Here is a 27,727-nt window from a genome sequence, read left to right as displayed (position 1 = left end):
TGATGCCACATCATGTGAACCTTTCAAATAACCATACAACTGATCAGACAGCAATACCTAATGCTACTTGGATTAAAGATTTTTTTTTTTTGCTTTTTTTCTCAGTTTTTTTTAAAATTTTTTACTGTTTTTTTTCCTTTTTTTTTAATCAATGCAAGATTTATATTTTTTTTTTTTTTTTTTTTGAGACGACTTCATAGGCAAAAGGTGGCCCTTGTCAATGCTTGAAGCAACTATTTGCAATCAACAGTTTTTTTGGACATGAAAAAAATTCAGACAAGAATCTGCTAATTTTAGTATTCCTTAACTCTCTTTTTCCTGATAAACTCAATACCTGCACTTTCAACCAGTTATAAAAATATTTTTCACACCAGAGGAAATATTTACTCTCTCTGACATGGACTTTGGGACACAAGAGAATCACTTCCTTCCCTCCCCCTTTCTCTGACTTTAAAGAATCTCCTGAAAAAAATCTGCATTCCAGCTATTTACACATTCCACTCCTTAAGAAGAACGGATCAGCCCAAATGACCCAAAAAAAAAAAAAAAAAAAAAAAAAAAAAAAAATTTCCTATGTCATGCACAACTTAAAAAACAATGAGAAAAGAAACCAGGAATCAAATCCGGGGAATCCAAAGAACTCCAAGGGAAAAGTGAATTTTGGAAGCCACTGAAAGAGCAGGATGGGGAGGAACAGGGCAGCCCCACCAGGTGACAATGACACACGGCTGGGAACAGCTCAGGTTGTCTGAGCAGGACTGAAGCTCTGAGCAGCAAAAGCCTCCAGGCCCAGCGAGGCGCTGCTCTGGGGCTCCACTCCAAAAAAAAATGGGACTTCTTGTGCTGCAGATCACTCCTCAGGTGGGACCTGGGCCTTCATTCCATAAAAATGGAACTTCTCGTGCCACAGATCACTCCTCAGGTGGGACATAGGGCTCCACTCCATAAAAAGGGAACATCTTGTCCAAATCAAATTCATTTCCTCAATGAATTCCTCAACAAGTCATTCCTCAGCTGGGATTTGGTGTTGATTTGGGGCTCCACTCCACAAAAATGGAACATCTCGTGCCACAGATCACTCCTCAGGTGGGACATGGGGCTCCACTCCAAAAAAATGGGAGTTCTTGTGCTGCAGATCACTCCTCAGGTGGGACCTGGGGTTTCATCCATAAAAATGGAACTGCTCGTGCCACAGATCATTCCTCAGGTGGGACCTGGGCCTTCATTCCATAAAAATGGAACATCTTGTCCCACAGGTCATTCCTCAGCTGGGATCTGGGGCTTCACTCCACAAAAATGGAACATCTTGTCCCACAGGTCATTCCTCAGCTGGGATCTGGGGCTTCACTCCACAAAAATGGAACATCTTGTCCCACGGGTCGTTGCTCAGCTGGGATTTGATGTTGATCTGGGGCTCCATTCCACAAAAATGGAACATCTTGTCCCACGGGTCATTGCTCAGCTGGGATTTGATGTTGATCTGGGGCTCCATTCCACAAAAATGGAACATCTTGTCCCACGGGTCGTTGCTCAGCTGGGATTTGATGTTGACTTGGGGCTCCACAAAAATGGAACATCTTGTCCCACAAGTCATTCCTCAGCTGGGATTTGATGGGGTCAGGCCCTCAGGAGTAACTGAATCCCAAAAATGTGGAATATTCTGAGTTGGGAGGGACCCACGAGGATCCAAGTCCTTGCACAGGGATCTCCCTGTGCATCCCTGGGAGCTTTGTCCCAACATTCCTGGAGCTCTGGCAGCCTTGGGAATGTCAGCATTCCCTGGGGGGCCTGGGCAGTGCCCCACAGCCTCTGGAGGTGGAGTTTTCCCTGAAATCCAACCTAAACCTCCCAGTCAGTTTTGTGTCATTCCCTGGATGAATTTGCAACATTCCTGACTAAAGCATGGAATCGAAAAGGAGAATTTGGGTAGAGAGGCTCACAGAACCAGAAATGCCAAAAAAATCCCAAAAAACCAACCCCACTCCTGGAAGGCTCTGGGCTGCAGACAGAGCAGGGTGTGCTCTGCTGCCACAATTATAAAATCTGCACTAAACATGGGATGGGGGAATTAGATTCCACCAGCCAAGGGAAATGTCTCCAAGAGGAGAAAAAACCCTCTTCCCCAAGCTTGAACTTTAGAAGTTCAGCTCCTCTCCTGTTTCTTTAACAGTGGAGAAAATAATGCCATTGGTGTCCAAACTACAGGGGGGGAAAAAAGAAAAGAAAAGAAACTCACATGACAAATGCACAGGTGTAAAATCTTCAGCATCCATAAAAATCAACTGAAGCTCCTTGTTTTTCTTAATTTTTTTTCTCTTTTGTCTTTTTTTTTTTCTTATTTTTACCAGCGAGGCCATCTTAGGTTTATATACAAAAGTAAAACTGAAAATAGACTTTTTTTTTTTTTGTTCTCTGTACACATAAATTTTTTTTTCCCCTTTTTTAAAAAAAGGAAAAAAAAACCCCCTTGACTTAACTCTTTTTTTTTTTCTCTTCTCCGAACAGAAAGGAAAACCGAGCACGAAGATTTCCTCTGTCCCCCCACCCCAAACCCCCAAAACCCACCCCCCCAAAAAAAAAACCAAAAAAAAACCTAGAAATGAATCAGTCCAAGGAGATAATATCTGGTATGATACCAAAGATTGAGGCCGTGTCCGTGCTGCTCCTGCTGGCCACGGGGTGCCCGTGGTTGTCCCTCAGGCTGTTGGAGGACACCAGGCTGCTGTTGCTGCCACTGCTGCTGCCGTTGGTGGCCGGCAGGGAGCTGCTCCCCCCGGCGCTCAGCTGATCCAGGAACATTTGGGACGAGGTGTAAGGGAAAAAGCGGGAGTGTAAAAGTTCCTGATCGTCCGAGGCGGACACGGCGGCGGCGGCGGCGGCGAGGAGGGAGGTGTTGTAATGCTGGCGGCAGAGAAAGGGTTAAAATTCGGGGGGGAAAAGGTTTTGTCAAGAGGAGGTTTGGGGAGTTTTGGGTTTCACGGCAGATCAGGTGCAGGGAGGTGAAATGGATTTTTGGCTCTGTGGTTCCCCCGGTTTTGAAGACGAGAGGAATTGGGGATGCTGGGGTCACAAACACGGTTTGTAAAGGAAAAGCCCACAGAGCAGCAGGGAGGGAATGGATCAGAGCCCAAAACAGGGAAAGGGCAAGCAGGAATGGGATCAGAGCCCAAAACAGGGAAAGGGCAAGGAGGAATGGGATCAGAGAGCCAAAGCAGGGAAAGGGCAAGCAGGAATGGGATTAGAGAGCCCACACCAGGAAAAAGGGCAGGCAGAAATGGGATCACAGCACCCAATCCTGGGAAAGGGCAAGCAGGAATGGGATCAGAGCACCCAAACCAGGATAAGGGGCAAGCAGCAGCACTTTTGGGGCTTTTTTTTTTTTTTTTTTTTAGCTGTTCAAAAAATTCCTTGGGGGTGAAATTCTCCCCAATCCATTCTGCCAGCCCCCAGAAGCCAGGGTGAGCCCAGCTGAGAGTGGAGCTGTGCTGATCCCTGCTGGCACAATCCTGGGAAATGCTTTTAGGGCCAGCTTGGTGGAGCAGGGACTGTCCCAGGTTCTCCTCTCTGCTGCAGCCCCAAAGGGCAGGAGCTTGAGCAGCCAAAAATCCCATTGAAACCCAACCTCCCCGAGGGGAACTCTGCTCTCAGCGTTCCTTCCCACCATGACTGAAGATCCAGGCTGTCCCAGCCCTGTTCCCAAAGATTTCTCCACAACCAGAGCAGCATTTCTTGGATCAGAATCATTCTCAGATCCTGGATATTCAGGCAGATTTCCTGACCAAATTCCCAGTCCAGGCTCTGCTCTCCATGAGGATATCAAAGCCTCCCTCAGTTTTTAGGGCAATTTTAGTGCAATTTCCCTCCTTGGGAGGGCAGAAAGGGCAGGGAGACATCCCAGCTCCCTTTTTTTGGAGGAAAAGGGTTCAAGCTGCACCTTCCTTCCACAATGAAGTGGCTGCTGAGTTTAACATTTTAAAACTCCCAAATATTTATTTTTGCTGTGCCTCATCCCACACCTGTGTTCACATAATGATGCTGCTGCTTCCCACACAGCAAATCCCACTGGGAAAAGTGTTTGCCACAACATTTGGTTCTCCCTGACTTACCTGATTGTCACCTGACAGGAAAGGGAAGAAATCTAAACCTGTCAAGAGACAAAAAAAAACCAAAATTCAGCTTCTCAAAACACCCCCTGTCCATTTTTCCACCACTTATTTTGAAATCAAACCAGCCAAACACTGATGACACTCCAAATTCTCTTTGCTACCAGAGATATTACCCTCATTATTTTTATTGTATCATCAAAGGAGTGCCTGCAGGTGCAGCCAGAACTCACCTTGCAGGTCGTAAGGCATGGGTGTCATGTGGAATGGATGCCTGTAGTCCTGGATGAGTGATGTGTTGATGTAGCTGGTGTCCACAGCAGGAAGGCTTGGGGTTCTTGACACGGGAGAAGCTTGGTGGGGTAAATTTAAAATGCTGGAAGGGAAAAAAAAAAAAGCTTGTTAAAAGTATGAAATACACTCTTGGTTTATTGCTGTCCCATCAGGGGATGCTTCTTTGCTTATTTTCAGATTGAATTTCAATCCAAAGCACATTCTGAACTTCCTGGATGTGCAGCCATTCCAAAGCTGCAGCACACACTCCCCAAGCTTCTCCTCACAATATCCCATCAGGAACATCCCTTCAGTCCAGCACAGCTGGAATTTGGGAAAGCTCAGTCCCAAACAGCAGAAATGGTGCTGGGATCTCTGGAAATGTGTTACAGGTGTTTTCAACAAGGACAAGACAATCCTGAAGGAATCCTGAACCCAAAACCCCACAGGACCCCACAGCACTGCCACCCTGCAGGGTGATTCCAGCTGGAAAAGGCCTTGAGGGGTCTGAGGGATCACTGAGTCATTCCCACTGTGGAGCAGGAACACTCCCCACAGGATCCCTGGCTTCCATCCCAGAATATTTATGCAAACCAGGAGCTATTTCCAGCCTGGCTGCTCAGGTGTGCCCAGGTGCTTGTGGCACTCCCTATTCCCACAGCCCTGCTCCTCCCAGGCTGCTGCTTCCACGTTTCCCCGTGGAAGAAAAACATTCCCAGATCTGCAAAATCCACACTTTTGTGCCTTTTGCACCATTTTACACTCATTTTTTTCAAATACAGCTGAAATATTTTGTGTTCCACACTCAAAAGCTGTGGTTCCATTTGCACAAATTCACAAACAATTGAATTATTTTATTATGTTGCACACTTAAAACTGTGGTTCTCCTTGCACCATTTCAAAAACACAACAGAAATATCTGTGTTGCACACATAAAGCTGTGATTCCCCTTTGCACCATTTCACAAACAACTGAATTATTTCATTGTGTTCCACATTTAAATCTTTGATTCCCTTTGTACCAATTCACAAACACAAACTGAAATATTTCATGGTGCTCCACACTCAAAGCTGTGATTTCCCTTTGCACCAATTCACAAACACAACTGAAATATTTCATGATGTTCCACACTTGAAGTTTTGATTTCCCTTTGTACCAATTCACAAACACAACTGAAATATTTCATTATGTTCCACACTTGAAGTTTTCATTTCCCTTTGCACCAAATCACAAACACAACTGAAATATTTCATGATGTTCCACACTTGAAGTTTTGATTTCCCTTTGTACCAATTCACAAACACAACTGAAATATTTCACTATGTTCCACACTTGAAGTTTGATTTCCCTTTGCACCAAATCACAAACACAACTGAAATATTTCATGATGTTCCACACTCAAAGCTGTGATTTCCCTTTGCACCATGTCACAAACACAACTGAAGTATTTCATTTCACTCCAAGCTGTGATTTCCCTTGCACCATGTCACAAACACAACTGAAGTATTTCATTTCACTCAAAGCTGTGATTTCCCCCTGCACCATGTCACAAACACAACAGAAATATTTCATGTCACTCAAAGCTGTGATTCCAACCTCGGGCCTCGTGCTGGGAGCGAACCCAGAGCTACCAAAGGAGGCTCCAACCCAAGCCCAGCAGATTCCAGAGCTGGTTCACTCTGGACTCTCTGAGTGGCCCTGCAGTGCTCACCCCTTGTTGTTCATGGGTGATGCTGGGGATATGGAGGGACAGCTCCTCTTGGCCGAGGGCTCCTCCTCCTCCTCGTCTGAGGAGCTGTCGATGGTCAGGTCGATCACTTCCACCTTCTTGTTTTTGTTGGATTGTTGGTGAGAGGACACCTGGTGTTCCATGGAGGAGCTGATGCATCCTGCGCAGAATGGACAATCAGCTACAGACACAGCTCGTTAAAAACTCAACATATAAAAACAAAATAATCACAGAATGGTGCTGACTTTAAACACCATCAGCCCCAGACAGGTGTGACCCAATTAACTGAACAGAAATGATCAAAGCTATAAAAATGTGTTTACAAATGAGCGTTTTGGGAGGTGAAGGAACACAGGGGATCCCAGAGTGCCCTTCCCAGCCCAGCCATGGCTCACCATCCACTCCGTTGTAGGATGCTGTCACCTCCTGCACTTCCTTCTTGGACCTCATGGGAGCCCAGGACCCATCCTCCTTGAACTGGATTTCATCACAATCTGTACAGAACTTCAGGATCTCCATGAACAACCTGCCCATAAAAATATTTCATATCAGTCCTAAAAAAGTGCCTTTTTTTCCCCTTTATTAGTCAGTGTAAATCTGAATTTGTGGTGAAGCTTTTACTGTTCTGCTCTTTTCTCAGCTGCCTCCTTGATAAAAAGGAATCACTGACAAAATTCAAATATTACCTAAAATAAAAATCTGCAAAAATGAAGATTTTTATTTAAAAGCACTGAGAGTGGAATCCTGCAGAGCTTGTGACACAGAACTCTCCATTTCCCAAAACAAAGGAATTCTATGAACCAGAGTTGATAAAAAAGTCCTGACAAAACTTAACTGAGGAGACCTCTCTTAAATCTGAGGATTTAAGGCCTTGTGAAACTTTCTACAGAATGCTGAGCATGGGAACCTCAATTTGCAGCCTCTTCTCCCACAGGCATCTCCTAAAATTTTAGGATCCTGGCAGCACATCACTGCCAGTGGGAATTCCAGCTTCTGACCAGGGCCATTCATGTGGTTCTGCAGGGAAGAGCTTGGCTTTAATTAGAGCTTGGCTTTAATTAGCTCCCTCTTTCCCAGATTGGAGCATTTTCCACAAATAACTTTCCCTTTGGGAAGCTCCAGTTAGATCAGACCCAACATCTGCACCTGGCAGCACCAGGGGAAATAAGGGAAACGTGGGGTTTGCATTATTCCTGGTTTTTGGCTTTGCTGGTTTAGGCAGAAACCTCGAGGAGGAGCCCCCCAGCTCTTTGATCCAAGGCAGATTTTTCCCTGGAAATCTGGGGCTGCAGGGGTCCAGAACAGCCTGAGTGTCTCTTGCAAGGCTCTAAAGGGACCCTGAGTTACCTCACCCTTCCCTGGCAAAATAAAACACACCTTCCTTAAAAGACTCATCGTTGATGAGGTGGTTTTTCAACATTTTGGTGTTTCTTGGGGCTTTTCAGCTTTGCTTTTGGGGTTTTTGTGTGTGTGTTTCATCAATTTTTGGGCTTTCTTTTATATTGAGAGTATTCTCAGAAACCTCTACTTATTCTCTCTATATAAAAAAAAAAAGAAAAATTTCTCTCTTAAAGAAATTAAAATGCAAACCCAGAAATTCCACACTTGGCCCAGCCCGAGGTGAGATTTATTTATTTTTTTGGTGTTTTGCACACAGGCAGAGCCAGGGAATCAATCTGTGTGTCACTTTCTATAGATAGCAACTCCCTGAGTGTGAAATTGTACACGGAATTGTGCAGGCACTCAGAGGGGTGGCACCATTGATTTGCTCTGTCTGTTATCAGCCCTGCCACATTTGTACAGCTGCTCCATGAAAAGGAAATACAACGTGTGCTGTTCACACCAAGGAAAGCTCAGGAATTCACTGAGAACTGCTCTCATTGTTATCAAGCTGAGTTTGAAGGGGCAGAATTCTTGAGAAGGAGCTGCTCAGGAATTCCTGACCAGCAGCAGGGAAATTCAACACGGGCAGCTCCACACAGGAGGGAAATCCTCTTAATTTGAGGCAGGAACATCCCACCTGGGCTCTGATTTCAGCTGTACTCACCCATCGATGATGAGGTGCTCGTAAGGAGCTTTCTTGTCACACACGGGGCACACCCAGGTGGGTTTTTTCTCATTCATTTGGATGTAGAGAGTGGCATCAAAGCACTGCAGGTGGGAGCAGGTCAGGGCCCTGCAGGGGATGGTCAGGCGCATCTTGCCAAGCTGCAAGAGAAAGAAAACCAGGATTTTATTACCTTGGTGTTAAATTAACCACCTGGGCTTTCCTGCCTCAAAAGAGACATGAGTTGAGTTTTATTCCAGAAAGAACTTTCAGGAGTCTGAGTTTTGTCACATGCACAGTTCCCTCCTTCCTGTATGTCTGAAATGGCATAAAAGTGAATAAAAATCATGTTTTGAGTTGTATTTGGTCCAGGAACCTGAAGAATACATCCTCCATATATACACCGAGTACCTGTAAATAGCAGTGTCCTGGATGGACCAAAAATAGAATTATTATATATTATTCCATGTATTACATAGACCAAAACCAGAATTATCCTTCATTATCATGAAAGTATCATTACAGTGAAAGGAAAGCAGATAGCAAAAGGAATTCCACTTTAATCTGAAGTAAAAAAAATCTCCTCACAAAACCCCAGCAGTCGCTCAAAAAACCCCAAATGTTCTTGCTTGCTATACTATTGTAACTTTTCTACTTTCAGATTTTACAGCTGTAGTTAGTTCTTTTTTCTCTGCTTTTTCTGTTTCTAAGGCTTGTTTTTACAGCTTTCTGGAGATCTTCTTACCTTTACTATTTCCTACATTTCCTCCTCTTGGTACAACAAAAAAGAAACTCTTTGAACTTTGTTGTTTATTGAGTGCTTTGTGTTAGATGGCTCTGCTATAATATGTATTTTTGTTTATTTGAATCATTTATCTTGGTTTAAGCACTGCTGCAGCTCAGGAGGGGCCTGGACTGACCACACCAAAGGTGAGAGCAGCAAGGTGTGAACGGGATTTTCACCACATGAAAACCCAACAGAACAGTCATTTATGGAGTGATGCCTTGGGAAGGCTGAGCTGGAGCAGAGGCTGGGCAGAGTACAGAATAAAACAGGGATTTATTTCAGGGATCTCCTCCATGGATCCACCTTGGGCAGCACAAGATGAACCCAAATGGTCCCAAAATGCACGATGGTCACGGGGTCTGTCCCTGGGATCAGCTCTGCTCCATGTGCACATTGCAGTTCAGTGTCCAGTTCCAGCTGCAGCCCCTGCAGTCCCATCCTTGTTTTCCTCTCTTCATTCCACGGGGTTTGTGCTCCTGGGCTGAGATTTGGATCATTTGTCCTTGGTGCCCAGCTGGAGCAGGAATTGTTTTGTCTCCCTGCTCTGTGCAGAGCTCACCATCCCCAATGTGAAGCCCAGACCCACCCACTAAAGCAGCCCAGAACCTGAAAAACATAAAACCTAAACCCGAGGCATCAGGAGGAGAATTGTTCACACTCAGGAGTTGGCTAAAACATCCCCAAGGCTGCACCTGAGCAGCTCTGGCTGCTCCCAGGGCTGGGAGTGGAATTTCTGGGAGCGTGGCTCAATCCAGCTGATGCTGAGCAGTACAAGGAGGATGCCACAGGATGGCACCAGAATATCCCAAACCCAAACCCCACACCACAAACAAAGGCTCCTCTCACAGGCCACCACTTCCTCCAGCCTGATGGTGAGGGCTTGTTTTTATTCCCTCTGAACTGAAACCTCGTTTATTTTCCTTAATTCTCTCTGGCTCTCAGTCACTGTCACCCAGTCCCCAGAGCTGGGAGGGGACACAGAATTCCCTGGGGACACAGAATTCCCACAGGAGATGCTCTGGTGCCAAATGTTTGGCATCTCCTCCCCCCAAACCCATGACCGAGCACATTATTCCCATCCCAAAATCACATTCCTCCCATTCCAAAAATCACGTTCTTCCCATCCCAAAAAATCACATCCCTCCCATTCCAAAATCACATCCCTCCCATTCCAAAAATCACATTACTCCCATTCCAAAACCACATTATTCCCATCCCAAAATCAGCTCCCCCCCTGCTCTGTGTGTGTCAGGAATTCTCATCTCCCAGGGGCAGTGGCTCGTTTCATTTTTGGGCACTCCCCCAGCTCAGGAGCATCAGAAGGAAAACCTGGATGCTTCAAAAGGAAAATAAGGAAAGTCAAAGACAGGAAGCAGGAAGGACAATAAAATCCCATCTCCTGAGAGGAAAAAAGCAGATTAAAAAACCAGGAAGATTTTTCCCAAGGTTTTGGTAGAAAACCTCTGCCTGTGATGTCCCTGAGGGGAAAAAAAATAAACAAAAAACACTCCCCCAGCTCAGGAGCATCAGAAGGAAAACCTGGATGCTTCAAAAGGAAAATAAGGAAAGTCAAAGACAGGAAGCAGGAAGGACAATAAAATCCCATCTCCTGAGAGGAAAAAAGCAGATTAAAAAACCAGGAAGATTTTTCCCAAGGTTTTGGTAGAAAACCTCTGCCTGTGATGTCCCTGAGGGGAAAAAAAAAAAAACAAAAACTCCAAACAAACAAAACCAACAAACAGATTTAAAAGCCAGGAAGATTTTTTTTTCCCAGGGTTTTGGTAGAAAACCTCTGCCTGAGATGGGATTTAACCACACTCAAGAGTTCACAGGTTGATGCTTTTCCCCCCTTTTTGGCACTGAACCTTCTGGATCAGCTCTGCCACCAAAAAAAACCCAAAAAAACCCCAAAAAAAAAAAAAAAAACCCCCCCAAAAAAAAAAAAAAAAACACCAAAAAAACAAGAAACCAAACCGGGGATGCACCAAAAAAAACCCAAAAAAACCAAAAAAAAACCCAAAAAAACCCCAAAAAACCAAAAAAACCCAACAAACCAAAGCAGGGATATATCCCAAGTGTGGAAAAGCTGCATTCCCATCACTGGACTGATTCCTGCCTGTTGGCAGCCAAAAAAACACTGCATTAATTTCTTTTACGAGCACACAAAACATTTCTCTTTCCCTGCTAAAAACAGGAGTTCAGGATTTGTAAACAAAGCTGCAGAACCTCCAGCAGAGCCCTGGATTTGGAATTTTTTCTTCAGTTAAATATTTGGTCCAACTGCAGGGCTTGGGGATTTATTTCTTTGTGTTTTCAGGGGGAAATGAACATGAATTTGAATGTGCTCTGAAGTCCAAGCTCAGAGAAGCCCCTCTGAAAAACTGGAGTTTATTCCTCCAAAATTGGAGCTTATTTTATTTTTCAAGTTATTAAATATGTTCTTAGACTCTAAAGAGATCAACTTTTAGAGGTGTAAGCTTTGCTTCATAAAAAGCACAATTAACTGTGGTTACTTTATATTTATATGAAGTACATATGTATATATTTATATATTTAGATATAAAAATGAAGAAAAATATAATAAAATTTATAATGAAATATAAATATATAAAAAATATATAATTCTATTCTTACAGATCTTTAGATGTGATATTGTCATGATCTTCAGTTTTATTCCTTTCTCCATACCAGCATTGATTCTAACTGAGGAAGTTAAGGAATTTCTAAGGAAGATAAAATGAATCTGTGGAAAGGTACAGGGATTTCATCTACCAAATTAAATCCTGATCTGTAGAGTTAAAACCTCAGAATTGATAATCTCAAAAACCTGTAACTTCCATGTCATATTTTGGAACACTGAAGCATTAATTAATTATTTTAAATAACTCTTGGTGCATCTGGTGGAATTGAAGACATTAATTTAATCTGTGATTAATTTTGGTAAGAATTTCAACAGTTGTGCTGCAGTAAAGGGACTCCCAATCAAGAAAGAATTCAAATATTCTGAAGGTGCCCTGCACCTGAAACCAGTCCCAAAGATTCAAAGAAGTGCACACATGATGTTAAAATGATAAATTATTAATAATTTATCACTGGTAACATAAATCCAGGTATAAAATAGTGCATCTACTTGCTTAAAAACCAACGAGAACACCAAGATCTCTGCCACTTGTATTTTCACTGGAATTATTTCCTCTCACCTCCTGCTGGATCCAAACATTTTGCATGAACAACTCCAGGACACTGCTTTGGTTTTAAATTCAGATTATTAAATCCAAGGGTGCATTTGCACAATTCCAGGAGGTGCTGCCTCCTTGGGCTGCTTTCAGCATCAGATTCCCCCTTTTTCCCCTTTTCAGAGAGTTTTTATCACTCCAAGCCCAAGCTGCACTCTCAGAGGATCCAGTGACACATTAAATGCATGCTTACATATATTTTGAGTAACATTTCCAAGCTAATGGAATATTCATTTTCCCAGGGGCATTTCAGAAGCTTTTCAGCACAGAGATAACTTCAGCTGTTCCCTGTCCCCACGAAGTTTTACCAGGTAAACACGAGGTAATTTCCACCACAACAGCCACATTTCCATCAGAATCACTTTTGAGAGAATAAAAAATCAACTTACTGGACAAAGAAGAGACACTCTTAGGCTGGTTGTTGCTATTTCACTGTCTGGATCAGCAGTTAGTTTCTCTTTAACTGGTATTTGAAAGAAGAAAAGGTTTATTTTAGGTAAATTCAAACATGAATTGCATGAGAAAGAAATAAAATAAATCTGAAAAGGTGTGGTAAACTTTGAATTCAAGACCCCTAAAACTTGTTTCTCCAGAGATAGCTTAACTCCTTTGCATGCAACTTTATATTATTTATACTGACCATTATTTAATATTTAATATCACATTAATTTCACTTCCAACTCCAAGCTAAACTTGTTAACAACTCTCACATGGACAGACACCACAATAAACCCCCAAAATCCTCATCAAGTGACTTCAAACTGAAAAGCAAATGGAGCAATAGGCAGCACCCTGGCAAAATCTGAGATTTAAATAACTGCAGTGAAATACTGACTTCTTCAATTTCTGGAGTTTTTCATCCTCTATTTTTATTTACAAGGCCTGTTTCATGAGCACTCATTGGTAAAATTAACAAGTCAGACTGATTTTATTCTTGCTTAAGAACTGGACCTACACCTTCATCCTCACCTTGCAGAGCAGCAGCTACCTGGAAGGAACTTTGTAGATATTTGTGCACATTGTGCATTAAGCCATAGATTTGTGTGCATTTTTTATGCATTTTGTGCATAAATCATCAAACTGCATTAAGACAAATTAATGCCCAGCATTATTATGTAGCGCTGCTCTCATTTCTTCCCTTTTGTAGAAGGTACAACACCTGATGTGAGCATTAATTAAAGAGTAATTTTACATGGATCAGGTGCTGGGATTTCCCCTCTCCCTGAAAACCAAATCTGCAGCAGTTTTTGCTGTTTTTATGCCACAAACTTCCTCCAATTTGTTGTCAGAGGAAACAGAATGGCAGCAAATTCACCCTGTGGTGAGGAGGGGCTCTGTGCTGGGCACTTTCCCCGGGCTCACCCCACAATTTGGGGACAGAAATGCCCAGGCCCAGAGGGAGGCTTCAGCCCTGAGGTGCTGAGTGCCCATTTCACTGTACAACACTGTAAAACTTGTGCCATTCTGCACCATTTTTAGTGCTGTACTAATTTCTTCCCTTCTGCAGAAGGTACAACCCCTGATGTGAGCATTAATTAAAGAGTAATAACACCACTATCAGGTGCTGGGATTTCCTCCCCTCCATGAAAACCAAACCCACAGCAGCTTTTGCTGGTTTTATGCCATAAATTTCCACTCATTTGTTGTCAGAGGAAACAGAAAGGCAGCAAATTCACTCTGGAGTGAGGAGGGGCTCTGTGCTGGGCACTTTCCCCAGGCTCACCCCACAATTTGGGGCAGAAAATGCTCACGGTGGAGCTGCTCCTGCCCAGGCCAGGCCCAGGGTGAGGCCTCCAGCCCACTTCACTGTAAAACACACTTGTGCCATTCTGCACTATTTTTTACTGCTGCACTCATTTCTTCCCCTCTGTAGAAGGTACAACCCCTGATGTGAGCATTAATTAAAGAGTAATTTTACATGGATCAGGTGCTGGGATTTTCCCCTCTCCCTGAAAACCAAACCCGCAGCAGTTTTCGCCGTTTTTGTACCACAAACTTCCACCAATTTCTTCTCCTGAGGTTTTCACTGAATGCCCACTTGACTGCAGAGCACAGTTGTGCCATTCTGCACAAACAAAGCCAGGATGGCTGAGCTGAAAGAGATTCTCTTGCATTTTTCCCCTCACAGTGTCAACAGGGTTCCTGGACCGGCTCCTAGTGCAAACAAAGGCTCTGAGTCTTTGAATTGGAGCTGAACACAAAGAACACCACTATCACATTCCCAAAGCCCAGAGGGCTGTAGGAAGTCCAAAGCTTGGTTAGCACAGTCCTAACTCCAAATCTCCCCTCACAAAAGTGATTTTTTTTATCCTTTTACAAAAGGAAACGGACACATACTCAGTGCTCTGGAGTGATCCGGGTTCCGGATTCCCTTGGCCCGCAACCGCTGCAGGAGCACCGTGGAGGAGAGCTGCTTCACCAGGTACACTGCCATGGAATAGTTCTGGAAAACACCACAGAATATCAGAGAAAACCCAAAAACATCAGGGAAAACCCTGTCTGCAGCATGCAACGTTTTGTTATGGGATTGCAGGGCGCTGTGGAGGGAGAGCTGCTTCACCGGGTACACTGCCATGGAATAGCTCTGGAAAACACCACAGAATATCAGAGAAAACCCAAAAACATCAGAGAAAATACCAAGAACATCGGGGAAAACCCTAAAAACATCAGGGAAAACCCTGTCTGCAGCATGCAACGTTTTGTTATGGGATTGCAGGGCGCTGTGAAGGAGAGCTGCTTCACCAGGTACACTGCCATGGAATAGCTCTGGAAAACACCACAGAATATCACAGAAAACCCAAAAACATCAGAGAAAATACCAAGAACATCGGGGAAAACCCCAAAAACATCAGGGAAACCCCCCAAAACAGCAGGGGAAACCCCCCAAAACATCAGGGAAAATCCCTGTCTGCAGCACGTAACAGTTTGTTATGGGATTGCAGGGCACTGCTGAGGAGAGCTGCTTGTGAAAAACCCCAAAAACATCAGAGAAAATCCCAAAACATCCAGGAAAATCCCTGTCTGCAGCACGTAACAGTCTGCTATGGGATTGCAGGGCACCATGGAGGAGAGCTGCTTCAATTTTATATTGACAATATTCAGTACTACGCTTGTGCCAGTACACTGAATTTTACATGGATAATGTTCAGCATCACACTTGTGTCAGTATATTTAATTTTATACAAATAATGTCCAGCACTACACTGGTGTCAGTATATTTAATTTTATATTGATAATATTCAGCACTCCACTGGTGTCAGTACATTGAATTTTATATGGATAATATTCAGCACTGCACTGGGTGTCAGTGGTTTAATTTTATATGGATAATGTTCAGCACTGCACTGCTGTCAGTATATTTAATTTTACATGGATAATGTTCAGCACTGCACTGGTGTCAGTGCATTTAAGGAAAGCTGTCAGGTCAAATATAATCAGAATTTTTTTCTTTTTTTTTTTAATAAAAGCCTATTTTGTTTTCAAAACAGGAAAATGAGCAGCGATGCCTCTTCCCAAGATGCATCACCTGCAATATCTGGAAGCCATCTTTTTCTTCTACTCCTGCCCTCAATTGTCTCTGAAATGTGAATTTCATCACCACAGCAGCTCAGAGGCAGAACCCAACTCTGTCAAGTCCCACAAGTCAGGTGAACCTTCCCTCATGGAATGAACTCTTCCTGACATGGAGCCCAAATTCCTGGGATTTCTGAAGCTCTCATTTTTCTCATAATCTCAAAAAAAAATCAGGTTATGTCTTTCTAAAAATGTGACTCAGCAGCAACACCTCTCCAGTCTCCAGAATGGAAAGGACCAAATCCATGTTCTCACATTAGGGTGCATCAATTATTTTTTGATTTGAACGTTGGCTAAACCTGGAGCTGTGTTCATACAATTTAAATTGAAAAAGAAAAGGCTTCCCTCAGCAACTGCCACACGTTTCCACTTGAAAAAAATCCATGTAATTGTGACAGCCCCTGTCCTTTATTTAGGATCTGAAGGCAGGATCTCAGTGATATATCTCACCACAAAATCACACCAAGTGGAGCAGCATCAGAAACACCACATTTTAAATATTTTATTCTCACAATGAATGCTTCTCACATCGTTAAAAACCACTACTGCCTTAACTTGTTTGTTTAATGCCTCAATTAGGAGAGGAGTTAGAAAAATGCTAATTAACGTTGTGAAATTATTTACCGACAGCTTGAATCTACAAAGGCAGGAACTTGCCCAAGGCATCTTGTACAGAAGGCTCTTGAAACAGATTGTGTAAAAATCACAGTGAGGACTCCAGCAAAGGTAGGGAGCACAGTTGGGACCAGAACTGACTCTTGAGGGAAGGGGGAGAGGGGAACTCAGATTTTGTGCTACACAGGCACAGCCAAATATAAAATAATTCTTCACATTTCACTGTCAAAGTCTCAAAGAGTCAAATTAGGAAAGGCTGTGTCTTAAAGAATCTGTTTAGGAAGGACTGTGTTAAAGAATCAATTGAGGAAGGGGTGTGTCTTAAAGAATCTATTTAGGAAGGATTGTTTTTCATAGAATTCCAGGATGGTTTGGGTTGGAAGGGATCTTAAATCCCATCCTATTCCACCCCTGCCATGGGCAGGGACACCTTTCCCTGTCCCAGGCTGCTCCAAGCCCTGTCCTACAGTTCTACATCTAATGCTTATTTATGCCAGAAGTTCCCCAAAATGTTCTTTATAACTGATTAATCTGTGAAACCTGAGAACCAGCCAGTTCCCAAGGGACTGACTCAAACTTGGGGCACTTCTTATCCCTAAATCCTGAATTGTGAATCCCTCAGAGCAGCATCTGGGACTCACCCACTTGCACTTCACCCAAGCCGGCTGATTTGGAACTGCTTCTTTCTGATACCTGCAGCTCTCATTAGATAAAAGAGGATTTTTTTGGCCCAGAATCACTCAGCCATCCTTTATGCCATCATCTGAATGGAGATTGTTTTCTCTCCACAAGAAATCCACCACGAAATCCCACCCTGGTGTTTCAGAGCTGCCCATTGTCCCTGACTGGAGTGTAAGCATTTTTCCACGCTGGGCTTTGCACGCTGACAAATTCTTGGCCAAAGTTTCACCTCAGGACAATTCTGGGCACTTCTGAAAACAGGATGGGGGCAGTGGCAGCAGCACACGGTGCCTCTGGAATGCCCACCCAGCAGCTTTGGTGCCAGCTCAGTAATTCATGGCTGATTTATTGAAGTTACTTTTTGCAGCATGTTCCAGATTTCATTAGCCCGGTGGAACATCAGCGATTTTCTGACACCGGTAGTAACCTTCTCCCCACAGACACAAAAAAATTATAAAACCACGAGGTTTTAAATGTGAAGAATAAGGAGAACAGCTGGGAGAAATGTAAAAAAGGTCAATGGAATCAGTGTTTTGTGTCCACACTCACAGCTCCAAAGGGCCACTCTGGGCTCGATGGCACCCGCTCCTTGCAAATCCAAGCCAAGCTTTGTCAAGTCCCTGCAGTCAGGAAGAGCTTCAAAGTCTGAAGTTTGGCCAAATCAACAAACAAAAGGCTTAGAGGATGCCTTGATCTCTTTATCTGGCCCTCCCTGAGTCACAAAGATGAGGAGGTAGAGATCCCACCCCGAAGGTGAGGGAGGGATCTGAGGGAGCACATCCCGCCCGGCCAGCAGCGCCGAATTCCAGCTGAACAAGAACATCCGTGGCCACCCCAGCAAGGATTTTTTTTTTCCTGCCAGGATTACCTCTAAAGCAGACAGAAGAGACCCCAGAGGCACTCACCCTGCCAATCTCTGCAGTCCAGGACACGACGATGGTGTTGGGGACCGTGGTGGACAGACGGACGAGTGAGGTAATGTTGATTGGTCGGCTGGGGCGCTTTGGTTCAACACCGTTTTTGGTTGGTGGCAGGTAGCCCTGAAAACCAAAATTTCAGCTCTCAGAAAAAAGAATCCCACAGTGCTTTTGTGTCCTGTCCCTCCCAATACAGCTGGACCAGGCTCTGTGTTTAGTTCAAAGAGAGAGGGATCAGACAATAAAATATTGAGCATTTTAGAAGCTCCTTCTCCTGATGGAAATCCAAAATCCTAACCCTGCCCACAGAATCAAAGGGAACTTTGCCACCTCTCCTGTCTCAGCAAAACTAAACAAAAACCCCCAAACTTTGGACCAGAGTTTCTAAAATTCAATCCTTCTTTTCTCTGCTTATGTTAGCGTTACTAAATATGTCATCTTGAACTTCTGGATCTACTGGCTAAAACAAACTACTTGATCTTTTCTGTTCATTCCAATTCTCCAGAATGTGAAAAAAAAAAAGATTGGGATAAATTTTCAGGCAGAAAATTCCCAATAATGCATCCCAAAATGAATATTAAAAGCAGATTTTACTTACTGGAAGGCTGCATGGTTTCCCATTGACTTTCACACACAGATTGGGTGGGAAGTGATCTTCTTGTGGACAACTGGTTTCTGATAAACAAAACCTAAAAGCAAAGAGCTGCCATCATCTTTCACTTTTACAGTGATTTAATGACCATCTCTTCCTAGAAGGAATTATTTTTCCACTGAGCTCTGAAATCATGACAGATCTTGCTAAACACTGATGTCACTGAGCAGGGAAACCCCCCAAAACCACAGTGCTTCAAGCAGCCTGGAGGTTCCTCCTCGGATTCCTTGAATTCCTCAGCCTGACTCATCCCACCCCCAATTTCTTCTCTGCCTCTTCTCCAGCCTGACCTCTCCACACAACACCAAGGTGTTACAAATGACATTTCCCCCGTCCCAGCTGCACTTCCAGGCAGTTTCTGCTGTTGGATTTATTTCTTTCCAGTTCAAAGAGGTGTTTTTGCTGCTGGATCCCAGCAGGACACACCTTTCCTGCTGCCAGCAGGACACTGAGCATTCCAAGAGCAGCAGAACCTCTCAGCTGCCCTGGGCTCCTTCCAGGGACCTGCCCATGGACAATCCAAGAGGGGTTTGTTCATTCTCTCCTCATCCTTGGTCCATCCCACCCCACCTGGCTGAGACAGAGGATTTAATCCGTTTATATTTTATTAGAAACCCCAAAATTCACCAGGCTGGTGATTTCCAAAGCACCTAAAGAAGCAGATCTTGGAATACCCATGCTAAGAAAAACAACCCTCCCTGCTCATGGATTTTCCAGCCCCAGGACATGGAATGACCAAGGTGGAGCTACAGGAAGGATTCACTGACAAAAAAAAAAACCAACCAGGATCAGGAAAAACAGCTCTTTTCCATCCAGGAATTCCCAACCTGGGAAGGACCTAGCTGATCAATCCTAAAAACCAACAGGCAACAAAATCCCTACCTTAGCTGGACCTGTACTGTGAAGTCACATTTGGTCCCAGAAATATCCCTGGAAACAAGAGAAAATGGATTAAAATATCCTGCTGTTCACAAGATTCCTCAGGAGTTTGCTAGAAGTTTCCAATTTATGGAAAACATTTAGTTTTTACACAAAAAATGGAAAATTCACACTTTCAGGTAGGTATAATGCACACCAGACTTTGCTGCTCCTGCTCAAACCACCCCTCTCAAGAGGGGTTAAGAGTTTTTATTTTTTGAGGTAAAGAAATAAATTTGTGTCTGACCTCTATTTTTGTGGGGGTTTTTATTTGAGGGTTTTTTTTGTCAGTTTGTGGGGGATTTATTTTTTTGGTTTTTTGTTGGTTTTTTGGGGGTTTTTGGGGTGGTTTTTGTTTGTTTGTTGGGATTTTTTGCTGGTTTTTGGCGGTTGTTTGTTTTGGTTTTTGTTTGTTGTTTTTTCTTTTGGGGGGTTATGTGTTTTATGGGCTGTTTTTGTGGGGTTTTTTTGGGAGATTTTTGGTTTTTCGTATATTAGAAAAACAAATTCTGATGGGCCACCATAAAGTCACAACTTTATAACGAATGAACAGAGAAACTGGTGGCAAGGAAGAGCTGCAGGAAGCAGAATTCTGGATTTACAGGGAGCTTAACAGCAGAGAAACCCAGCCCAACCTCAGTGGAGGGGCTGAATCCTCTCCTCCCCACACAACAACACTAACAAACCCCCCAGAGGAGTTCTCCCCTGCCATTCCCAAGCAGGGCTGTGGAAAGCTGCGTGGATTTGGGGTGGATTCTTGGGATTTCAGGGCTGCTGGAGCCCACTCACATGGAGCTGCTGATCTGCTGCACTTGCTGCGGCGTCAGCGCGAAGGCAAAGCAGGTTTCCCGAAACCTCTGGCTGTTATCTGAGGCTGCAAGAGAGCAGAGAGCATCAAAAAGCAGCCAGGACAATCAGGAAATCATTAAATCAAGGCAGAACACACGTTTTTTAAAACTTCAGCAGCATCAGACACATCTGGCTCCGAAGAGCTTTTGAGGAAGTTGCCATTGGAAGCCTCCTGTAAATAAAAATACAATGAACAAACTTTATGTGCCTATAAAGTGTGCATTAAAATAGGGCTGGAGATAACAGCAGAGCTGAGGCAAATCAAGGCTTTTTATCGCTGTAATTTCATGTCAAACGTGCCCTGACATGAAATATAAATACATCTGAGGATTTCTCATCAATCACTTTTTTTATTTCCCTCCACGCACCAGATCGGGCTCGGCCTGTCAAAGTTCACGGAGGGGCAGCACACAACACAAATGTGGGACATCTCACATTTCACTCTGAGCCTTTTTGGACTTCAATGCACCAAATATATCCAGAATAAGCCAAGAACTCGTGAGATCTGCAGCGGTAAAATCTGATTTTAAAGCCTTTCTAGCCTGTGCCACAGCGCTCCAGAACCAAACAGTGCTCAAGAGTAAAATGCTCCTGCTGGAAAGTAATGTTAAAAATCCCTAAAATAGTGGTTTGAGCTAAAACACAGCCTTTCACAGGGCCACTGCAGCAATGAAAAAGGTTTTTTAAAGAATAAATTGAAAGAAAGCATCATCTCCCCAGAGAATGATTGCACACACCAACACACACTGAATGAAAAGCTGCCTGGAAGTTGCACTTCAATCTCATTATTCTTCATGATTTTGTACATTCTGAATAAACATCTGAATAAATTTGTACGTTCTGAATAAATATTATATAATATAAATATTCTGAATAAATCAATACAATTATTTGTGCACTGAACACTGAATAAATTTCCCATTTTTTGGTTTACTATAATGCATTCTTGACTCATCCCTGAGTGACAGCTGAGTGAATATTTCAGGGTGAGAACTGAGATTTTGTTCCAAGCAGCGTGTGGTGGGTTGGAACCAACAATAGCAAAGACACTGAGTGTAAATATTACAGTAGGAACCTCCCAAAATTCCATTTTTTTATCTTTCCTGCATCACACTGCTCCAAAATCCTTCATTCATCCCATTAGTTGCTGTTGTGCACGAGCAGGAACGGGGACATGAAGCTGCTGTTTGGGATCTTTGAGAAAGAATTAAGTTTTATAAATAACTCAGATTTTGAAATGCATACGTTTCCTCCCCGCTAGCACAATGTCTGCAGGAAACAGACACAATGTATACAATTAACAATGAAAATCTGCTCTCACATTTGCTCTTCCATAGAATTTGACACCTATTTTTAGCTATAAATGGCAAGATCACAATTACAAACTCTAATTAACAAAAGCTGAATTAGCCAAGCTCATGCACTGCAGAGAAATGAGGGAATTCCAGTTGTTATTTCCTGCTTTTCCATGGATTTTTCTGCTGGGTTGGTTTTTCTCCCAGGGATTATTTGCTTTAGCCTGGAAATTGTCAACTTTGGCTTTATTAGAAAAGTTCTGGAAGGTTTTTGGGAACCTTTGGTGTGAACTCCAGCACTTCACTAATTAAAAACTGCTGCCTATTTAACTAATGCCACCTTCATTTAAAGCTCAATTATCCAGAGAAGCCAACCAGCAGCTACCAAAATTCCTTGGATTTCCCAAGTTTTCCCTTGCCCATCTTTTTTGCAGCAGCTCAAATTTAGGGAATCCAGCAGGGAAATGGGCAAACAGGGAGAACTGGAATTGTGTGCAGCAGGAAAACTGTGACAAAGTTTGGACCAAAGGTTCTGAAATTCAATCCTTTTTCCTCTGCTCATGTTGATAAGAGATTTATTTTTACTAAACAGTGATATGAAAAGTGGGGTTTGAACTTCCACGTTCATAGAATCACTGAGTTACTAAGGTTGGAAAAGACCTCGAAGTTCACCAGGTTCAACTCCCGACTGAACAGCACCTTGCCAATGAAACCAAAATTGGATTTTTAAGCCCTTCCAGGGATGGCGATTCCACACTTCCCTGGGGAAGCTGTTTCAATACTTAACCACTCTCCCAGGAAAGAAATACTTCCTAACATCCAGCTGTAGCATTGGTCAAATTAAAACATTCATACATTTATTTGGGAGAAAACGTGGAAGGACATCCCTGAGAGCTGCCACGGGAGCTTTCCCTACTCCAGCTCTCCTCAGGAGCCGTGCCAGGACAGAAAACAGCCTCTGCCTGAAGCAAAACCCAAATTCAAAAAGGCCTCTGACGTTTCCTCTCGAGATTTGGGGTTTTTTTGTGTTTTCAGTGTCTTTTGTACAAATACTGCTGCAGCCTCAAAGGGGAGACTTGGAAAGGGACTGACAGGACAGGGGGATGGGTTTAAATGGCCAGGAAGTGGGGTTAGATGGGATTTGGGAAAGAATTCCTCCCTGGGACCGTGGGGAGGGGCTGGGGTGGAATTCCCAGAGAAACTCTGAGGGGCTGGGATGGAATTCCCAGAGAAGCTCCCTGGAATGTCCAAGTGAAGGCTTGGAACACCCTGGGATAGTGGAAGGTGTGGAGATGGAGATGGGATGGGATGGGATCCATGGGATGGGATGGGATCCATGAGATGGAGATGGGATGGGATCCATGGCATGGGATCCATGGGATCCATGGGATGGGGATTCCATGGGGGATGTGATCCATGGCATGGGATCCATGGGATGGGGATGGGATGGGATCCATGGGATGGGATGGGATCCATGAGATGGAGGTGGGATGGGATCCATGGGATGGGACGGGATCCATGGGATAGGATGGGATGGAATGGGATCCATGGGATGGGATGGGATCCATGGGATCCATGGGATGGGATCCACAGGTTGGGGATGGGATTTCAGCTGCCTCCCAACCCAAACCCTCCTGGAATTGTGTGCTCCCTGACTGTGTCCCACTGCCTGTGAGCAAACCCTGCTCCCTGCTGGATGCCTGATCCCAGGGCTGCAGCATTCCCTGGAGAGCAGCTCTGCCTCCCCTGCTCCCCAGCCCTGCTCTGTGTGCAGCCCTCGCTGTGACTGCCAGATTGCAGAGAGGGAAGGGGAAAAAAAAAAAAAAACCTGCTAATTAGGCAAAGATGCTCCAAAAGGCAATCAAAATATTTCCAAACTCCTGACAGACGGAGCAGAGCAGGCACAGGCAGGCAGGGAGCTCCCCCAAACTACAGCTGAGCTATGGGCAGGCTCCTCAGCTACTCCCAGGATACAACTCTGCCCCTTGCATGTGCAGCTGCACCCAAAAAAGAGACAAAATCTGATTTTTCTTGGTGGTTTTCTCTAATCTTCTCCCTTGTCATCTTTTCATGCCCACATCTCGTCCTTCCAGATCTGCTTACCCTACAAATGATGCGTGAAGATCCCACCAAACCACATTAAACACTGAGCAGCTTTTCCCCTAAAAACCAAATTTCTGTGTTTATCTCTGGCTCCAACTCCTCTATTCCCAAAGATCTGAGATTCTCTAAGGCAGGAGCATTGGGAATTTGGAATTGCAGGGTGCAGAAAAGCTGACAGATTTCTGTTAATTCATCTGGTGTATCTGCTGTGTTTAAAACACCAAACAGATCCTGGCAAATCAAGCACATAATTTACTTTTACAAGTTCTGGAGGATGATTAAAACTAGGAAAATACAGTTTTAGACAAAAAAAAAAAAATTTCTGATGGCTACAAACACAACTGTGCCCTACAAGCAATGATTATTATTTAACAAAAGAAAGGTAAAAATAGATCTGCAATTGAAAACCAAGAGGATGGAAATAGAATTTATAATCCAATAAAGCTGGAATCAAGCCATGACAACAGAGTTAATATGGACATTCTTCAGAAAGATGCCAGGAATGTTTTTGGGGGGTTGGGTTCGTTGTTTCTTTTCCAGAACTATGATTTATTAAATATTAAAACATTTTCTTTTGCACTGTGAATGCAACAGAGTTTGGAAAAGTCAAAATGCCTAAAAAGTTACAGAATTTCTTCTGCCAAACTTTTCTTTTCCTAATTTCACCACCATTTCCTGAATTATTCCAGGCTTACCTCACTCCAGGAATGATCCAGGATTGGTACAGATTAACAGAGGGACAAAGTTATGCCCTGCTGGTTGTGGATTTCCTTAAAATACTTCACTGAGGTAAAAAGTTTTCAAAATTTGAGGGAAAACTCTTTTAAGAGATGGTATTCAAAGGGTCAAACCAATTAAAATCGTATAGGAACAAATAAATATAAATAATAAATTATAAACTATATATAAAAATATATACACACTGTATAAGTATGTCTATATATATATATATATATAAAACTATATATGTATATCCACAGATCACCTATTTCATAAATAAAAATTATACAGAAAAGCCATTTTCTACTAATTCTGCTCTTTATTTTGGAAAACCCCTCCAGCACCAGTGTGAAAAAAAGAACCCAGCTTGAGTGGCTGCATTTTCTACAGCTCTAAAAATATTCTGTTCCACCTCACCAGTACCCAGGACTAAAAATAGCCACACAATCTTTCTGCAGTAAAATACCTCTTGCTGTCTTGAGAAAAAGCCACTCTCTGAATTTCCACTCAGGCACAGACACCATCAAATCTTTCAGGAATTTTCTGGGATCACGGAGCTGAGGTGGTGATGCTTCCTAAACCCCAAGAAACTGAGGTTCATCTTCCCACCAGCACCATCAATTATTAAATACTGAAGGGAATGTATTAAAGAAAGGCTTGCACCAAAATTAAATTTGCACTTTACAGAAGAATTATCTAAGATATCATTAAATGGGCCCACTCCCAATGATTCCCAGTAATTGTGTTTATTTCCAAAGGGAAAAAGAGATGCAAGGAAGAGGATGAGGAGCAGAGGAAATTTTTGCTGCATGCTGTAAGAAAAACAAGAGATGCCTAATTGGTTATTCACTAACTAATGGCCTGGATTTGCTAAATTGGTCCAAATCTTAACCAGAAATGTGGAATTTCCTGGGACTTCCTGAGGAGGGGAGCTCTGCTCCCTGTGCCCAGGGGCAGGAGGGAAGCTGGCTCTGGGGTTTGGATGGGAATCAGGACAAGGATTTTCCCCCAAGGGTGGGGGGACTGGGCCAGCTCCACAGGGAACGGGCACAGTCCCAAGAATCCAGGAATATTTGGGCAATGCTCTCAGGGATGCACAGGGTGGGATTTTGGGGTGTCTGGACTGGAGAATCCTTCCCAGCTAGGGACATTCCCCAATTCTTGTTCTCCCTCCCCAGACAGGTGAGGTGCCTCATTCTGCTTTTCCTTTGAACAACAGAAGGCATCGTTATCAATTTATCTTCAATCCTCCATCAAACATCACTGCTCAAAATTTCACCTCCACCTCCCAAGCAGACCAGAACTGCTCAGATGAGGGCACAGCAAACATGTGAGCTTTGAAAACGTGAGAATTCAGAGAGGGTTAAGTGCAAAGCCTGCTGCAGGGCAGGAAATCCAGGACACCCCTGGGATGCCCCTGCCCAGGGCTCCCTGCCCCAGCTGCCCCTGGAGCAGCAGCCAAGGCTGTGCTGGAGCTGTGGAGAAGCAAAATCCAAGGGGGTTTGGGGGAGGAAAGTGCTGAGAGGATCCACCTTGATGGAGGAGCTCATCTTGATGCCTTCTGCAGGCTGCGCTAGAGCAGAGGGTGGAGAGAGTTCCAGAATAAAGCAGGGATGTATTACAAGGATCTCCTCCATGGATCCACCTTGGGCAGCACAAGATGAACCCAAATGGTCCCAAAATGCACGATGGTCAAGGGGACTGTCCCTGGGATCAGCTCTGCTCCATGTGCACATTGCAGTTCAGTGTCCAGTTCCAGCTGCAGCCCCTGCAGTCCCATCCTTGTTTTCCTCTGTTCATTCCACGGGGTTTGTGCTCTTGGGCTGAGATTTGGATCATTTGTCCTTGGTGCCCAGCTGGAGCAGGAATTGTTTTGTCTCCCTGCTCTGTGCAGAGAGCTCACCCTAATGTGAAGCCCACACCCACCCACTAAAGCAGCACAGAACCTGAAAAATATAAAATCTAAACCTGAGGCATAAATCTCAGGATGGCCTTTAAAGCCACCCCAAATTCTGGAGTTCCCCAGCAACCCAGTGTTTATTTACACATCAGCACTTCCTGCCTCAGCCACGAGCTCCGAGCCCCCAGCTCTGTGATATTCTGGAAGCAGCAGCACTGCCAGCCCACACCCACCATTCCTGCATTTCCTGCTGCATTACATGCAGCTGGGGTGAGCAGGATGGGGCTGGGAGCAGCCAGATCCTCTCAGGCATCACTAAATCCATCCCAGCCCATGCCAAAGCAGGGATCTGCACCCCAAAATCCAACAGCTGACACCCCCCAGCCATGCCCTACACAAGCTGTGGGATTCAGGAGACCTGAGCTCCAGAGCCAAGAGAAATCCCAAATTCCCACTGCTTTTTGTCCCACTTTGGCCATTCTGCTTCATTCCAGTTATCACAATGGATGCTGCACCCTTGACCTTTCCAAACACTTCAAAACCACTTGAGGGGAAGCATTTCAGTAAACACCCAAATCCTTCTTGCCTTGAGGAGCCCTTCTGGCACCCCCACAGGTCACAAACACCCTGAGGAAAGGGAAGTGCCAGGGCCACGTTCTCCACCTTGGAACACGTGGAAAACTGAACCCTGGCTCTGGTCAGCTGCTGCATTCATCCCTTCAAATCAATTTTAGATTCTGTTCAACTCACAGTTAATCCTCAGGAGGAACAGGCAGAGCCACCCTGGGGGTGGGAAAGGAAGGGAATAAAGAGATGTGAAGGAGCTTATTTGAAATTGTGCCTAAAGATATACATGAAAATAGCCTGGAAATACTCCAAGGGCTACAATTAATCCATAAATATTATGGATTTTATAACTCTTTCTGATATGTTGTATAAACAGCATACAGAAGAGATCAGCTGGAAATTATGTGCAATTGGACAGACATTTATGTGTGATTATTCAGTCTTTAAACCACTCATGGGGTGGAGCATTCCTGAAGACCTGCAGGAAGATCAGGGGACGCTTCCATGCCAACATTCCATGGCCAAACTCTCCACTCTCCCAACCACCCCTGTGGATGGATCCCAGCTCTGCTCTCCTGTATCCCTGCATCTCACCTGACCCATCATTTTTCCAGAGGGAAGGAACATCACAGGATCCTCCTAACTCAAATTCAGCCCCTTGATTCCTTCAGACACCTGAATTACGTCCCACAGCTCCAATGCTGCTTTCAGGCTTCGATATTTTGACTTTTATTGCTAAAAGCACCAAGCCAGCCACTTCAA

General features: G+C 44.0%; 1 protein-coding gene across 5 annotated transcripts in view; it reads right to left on the bottom strand.

Moving 5' to 3' along the window:
• Nucleotides 1-2,344: 2,344 nt before the first annotated feature.
• PIAS1 (protein inhibitor of activated STAT 1) overlaps nucleotides 2,345-27,727 on the bottom strand; it is a 54,809-nt gene continuing 29,426 nt past the window's right edge. For all 5 annotated transcript variants that reach the window (XM_041418564.1, XM_041418566.1, XM_041418569.1 and 2 more), the window contains 12 exons: nucleotides 20,321-20,405; nucleotides 19,496-19,543; nucleotides 18,560-18,650; nucleotides 17,950-18,084; nucleotides 14,513-14,618; nucleotides 12,565-12,638; nucleotides 8,153-8,313; nucleotides 6,501-6,631; nucleotides 6,088-6,265; nucleotides 4,337-4,479; nucleotides 4,107-4,144; nucleotides 2,345-2,901 (listed from right to left, as the gene is read on the bottom strand). In XM_041418564.1, the coding sequence (XP_041274498.1) occupies nucleotides 2,605-2,901; nucleotides 4,107-4,144; nucleotides 4,337-4,479; nucleotides 6,088-6,265; nucleotides 6,501-6,631; nucleotides 8,153-8,313; nucleotides 12,565-12,638; nucleotides 14,513-14,618; nucleotides 17,950-18,084; nucleotides 18,560-18,650; nucleotides 19,496-19,543; nucleotides 20,321-20,405 (1,487 nt within the window). In that variant the 3' untranslated portion in view covers nucleotides 2,345-2,604. The remainder of the gene's footprint in view (nucleotides 2,902-4,106; nucleotides 4,145-4,336; nucleotides 4,480-6,087; nucleotides 6,266-6,500; nucleotides 6,632-8,152; nucleotides 8,314-12,564; nucleotides 12,639-14,512; nucleotides 14,619-17,949; nucleotides 18,085-18,559; nucleotides 18,651-19,495; nucleotides 19,544-20,320; nucleotides 20,406-27,727) is intronic.

Source organism: Onychostruthus taczanowskii, unplaced genomic scaffold (assembly GCF_017590055.1).
Source record: "Onychostruthus taczanowskii isolate IOZ18803 unplaced genomic scaffold, ASM1759005v1 scaffold6, whole genome shotgun sequence".
NCBI lineage: Eukaryota > Metazoa > Chordata > Aves > Passeriformes > Passeridae > Onychostruthus > Onychostruthus taczanowskii.
This window is presented reverse-complemented; position numbering and strand designations above follow the sequence as displayed.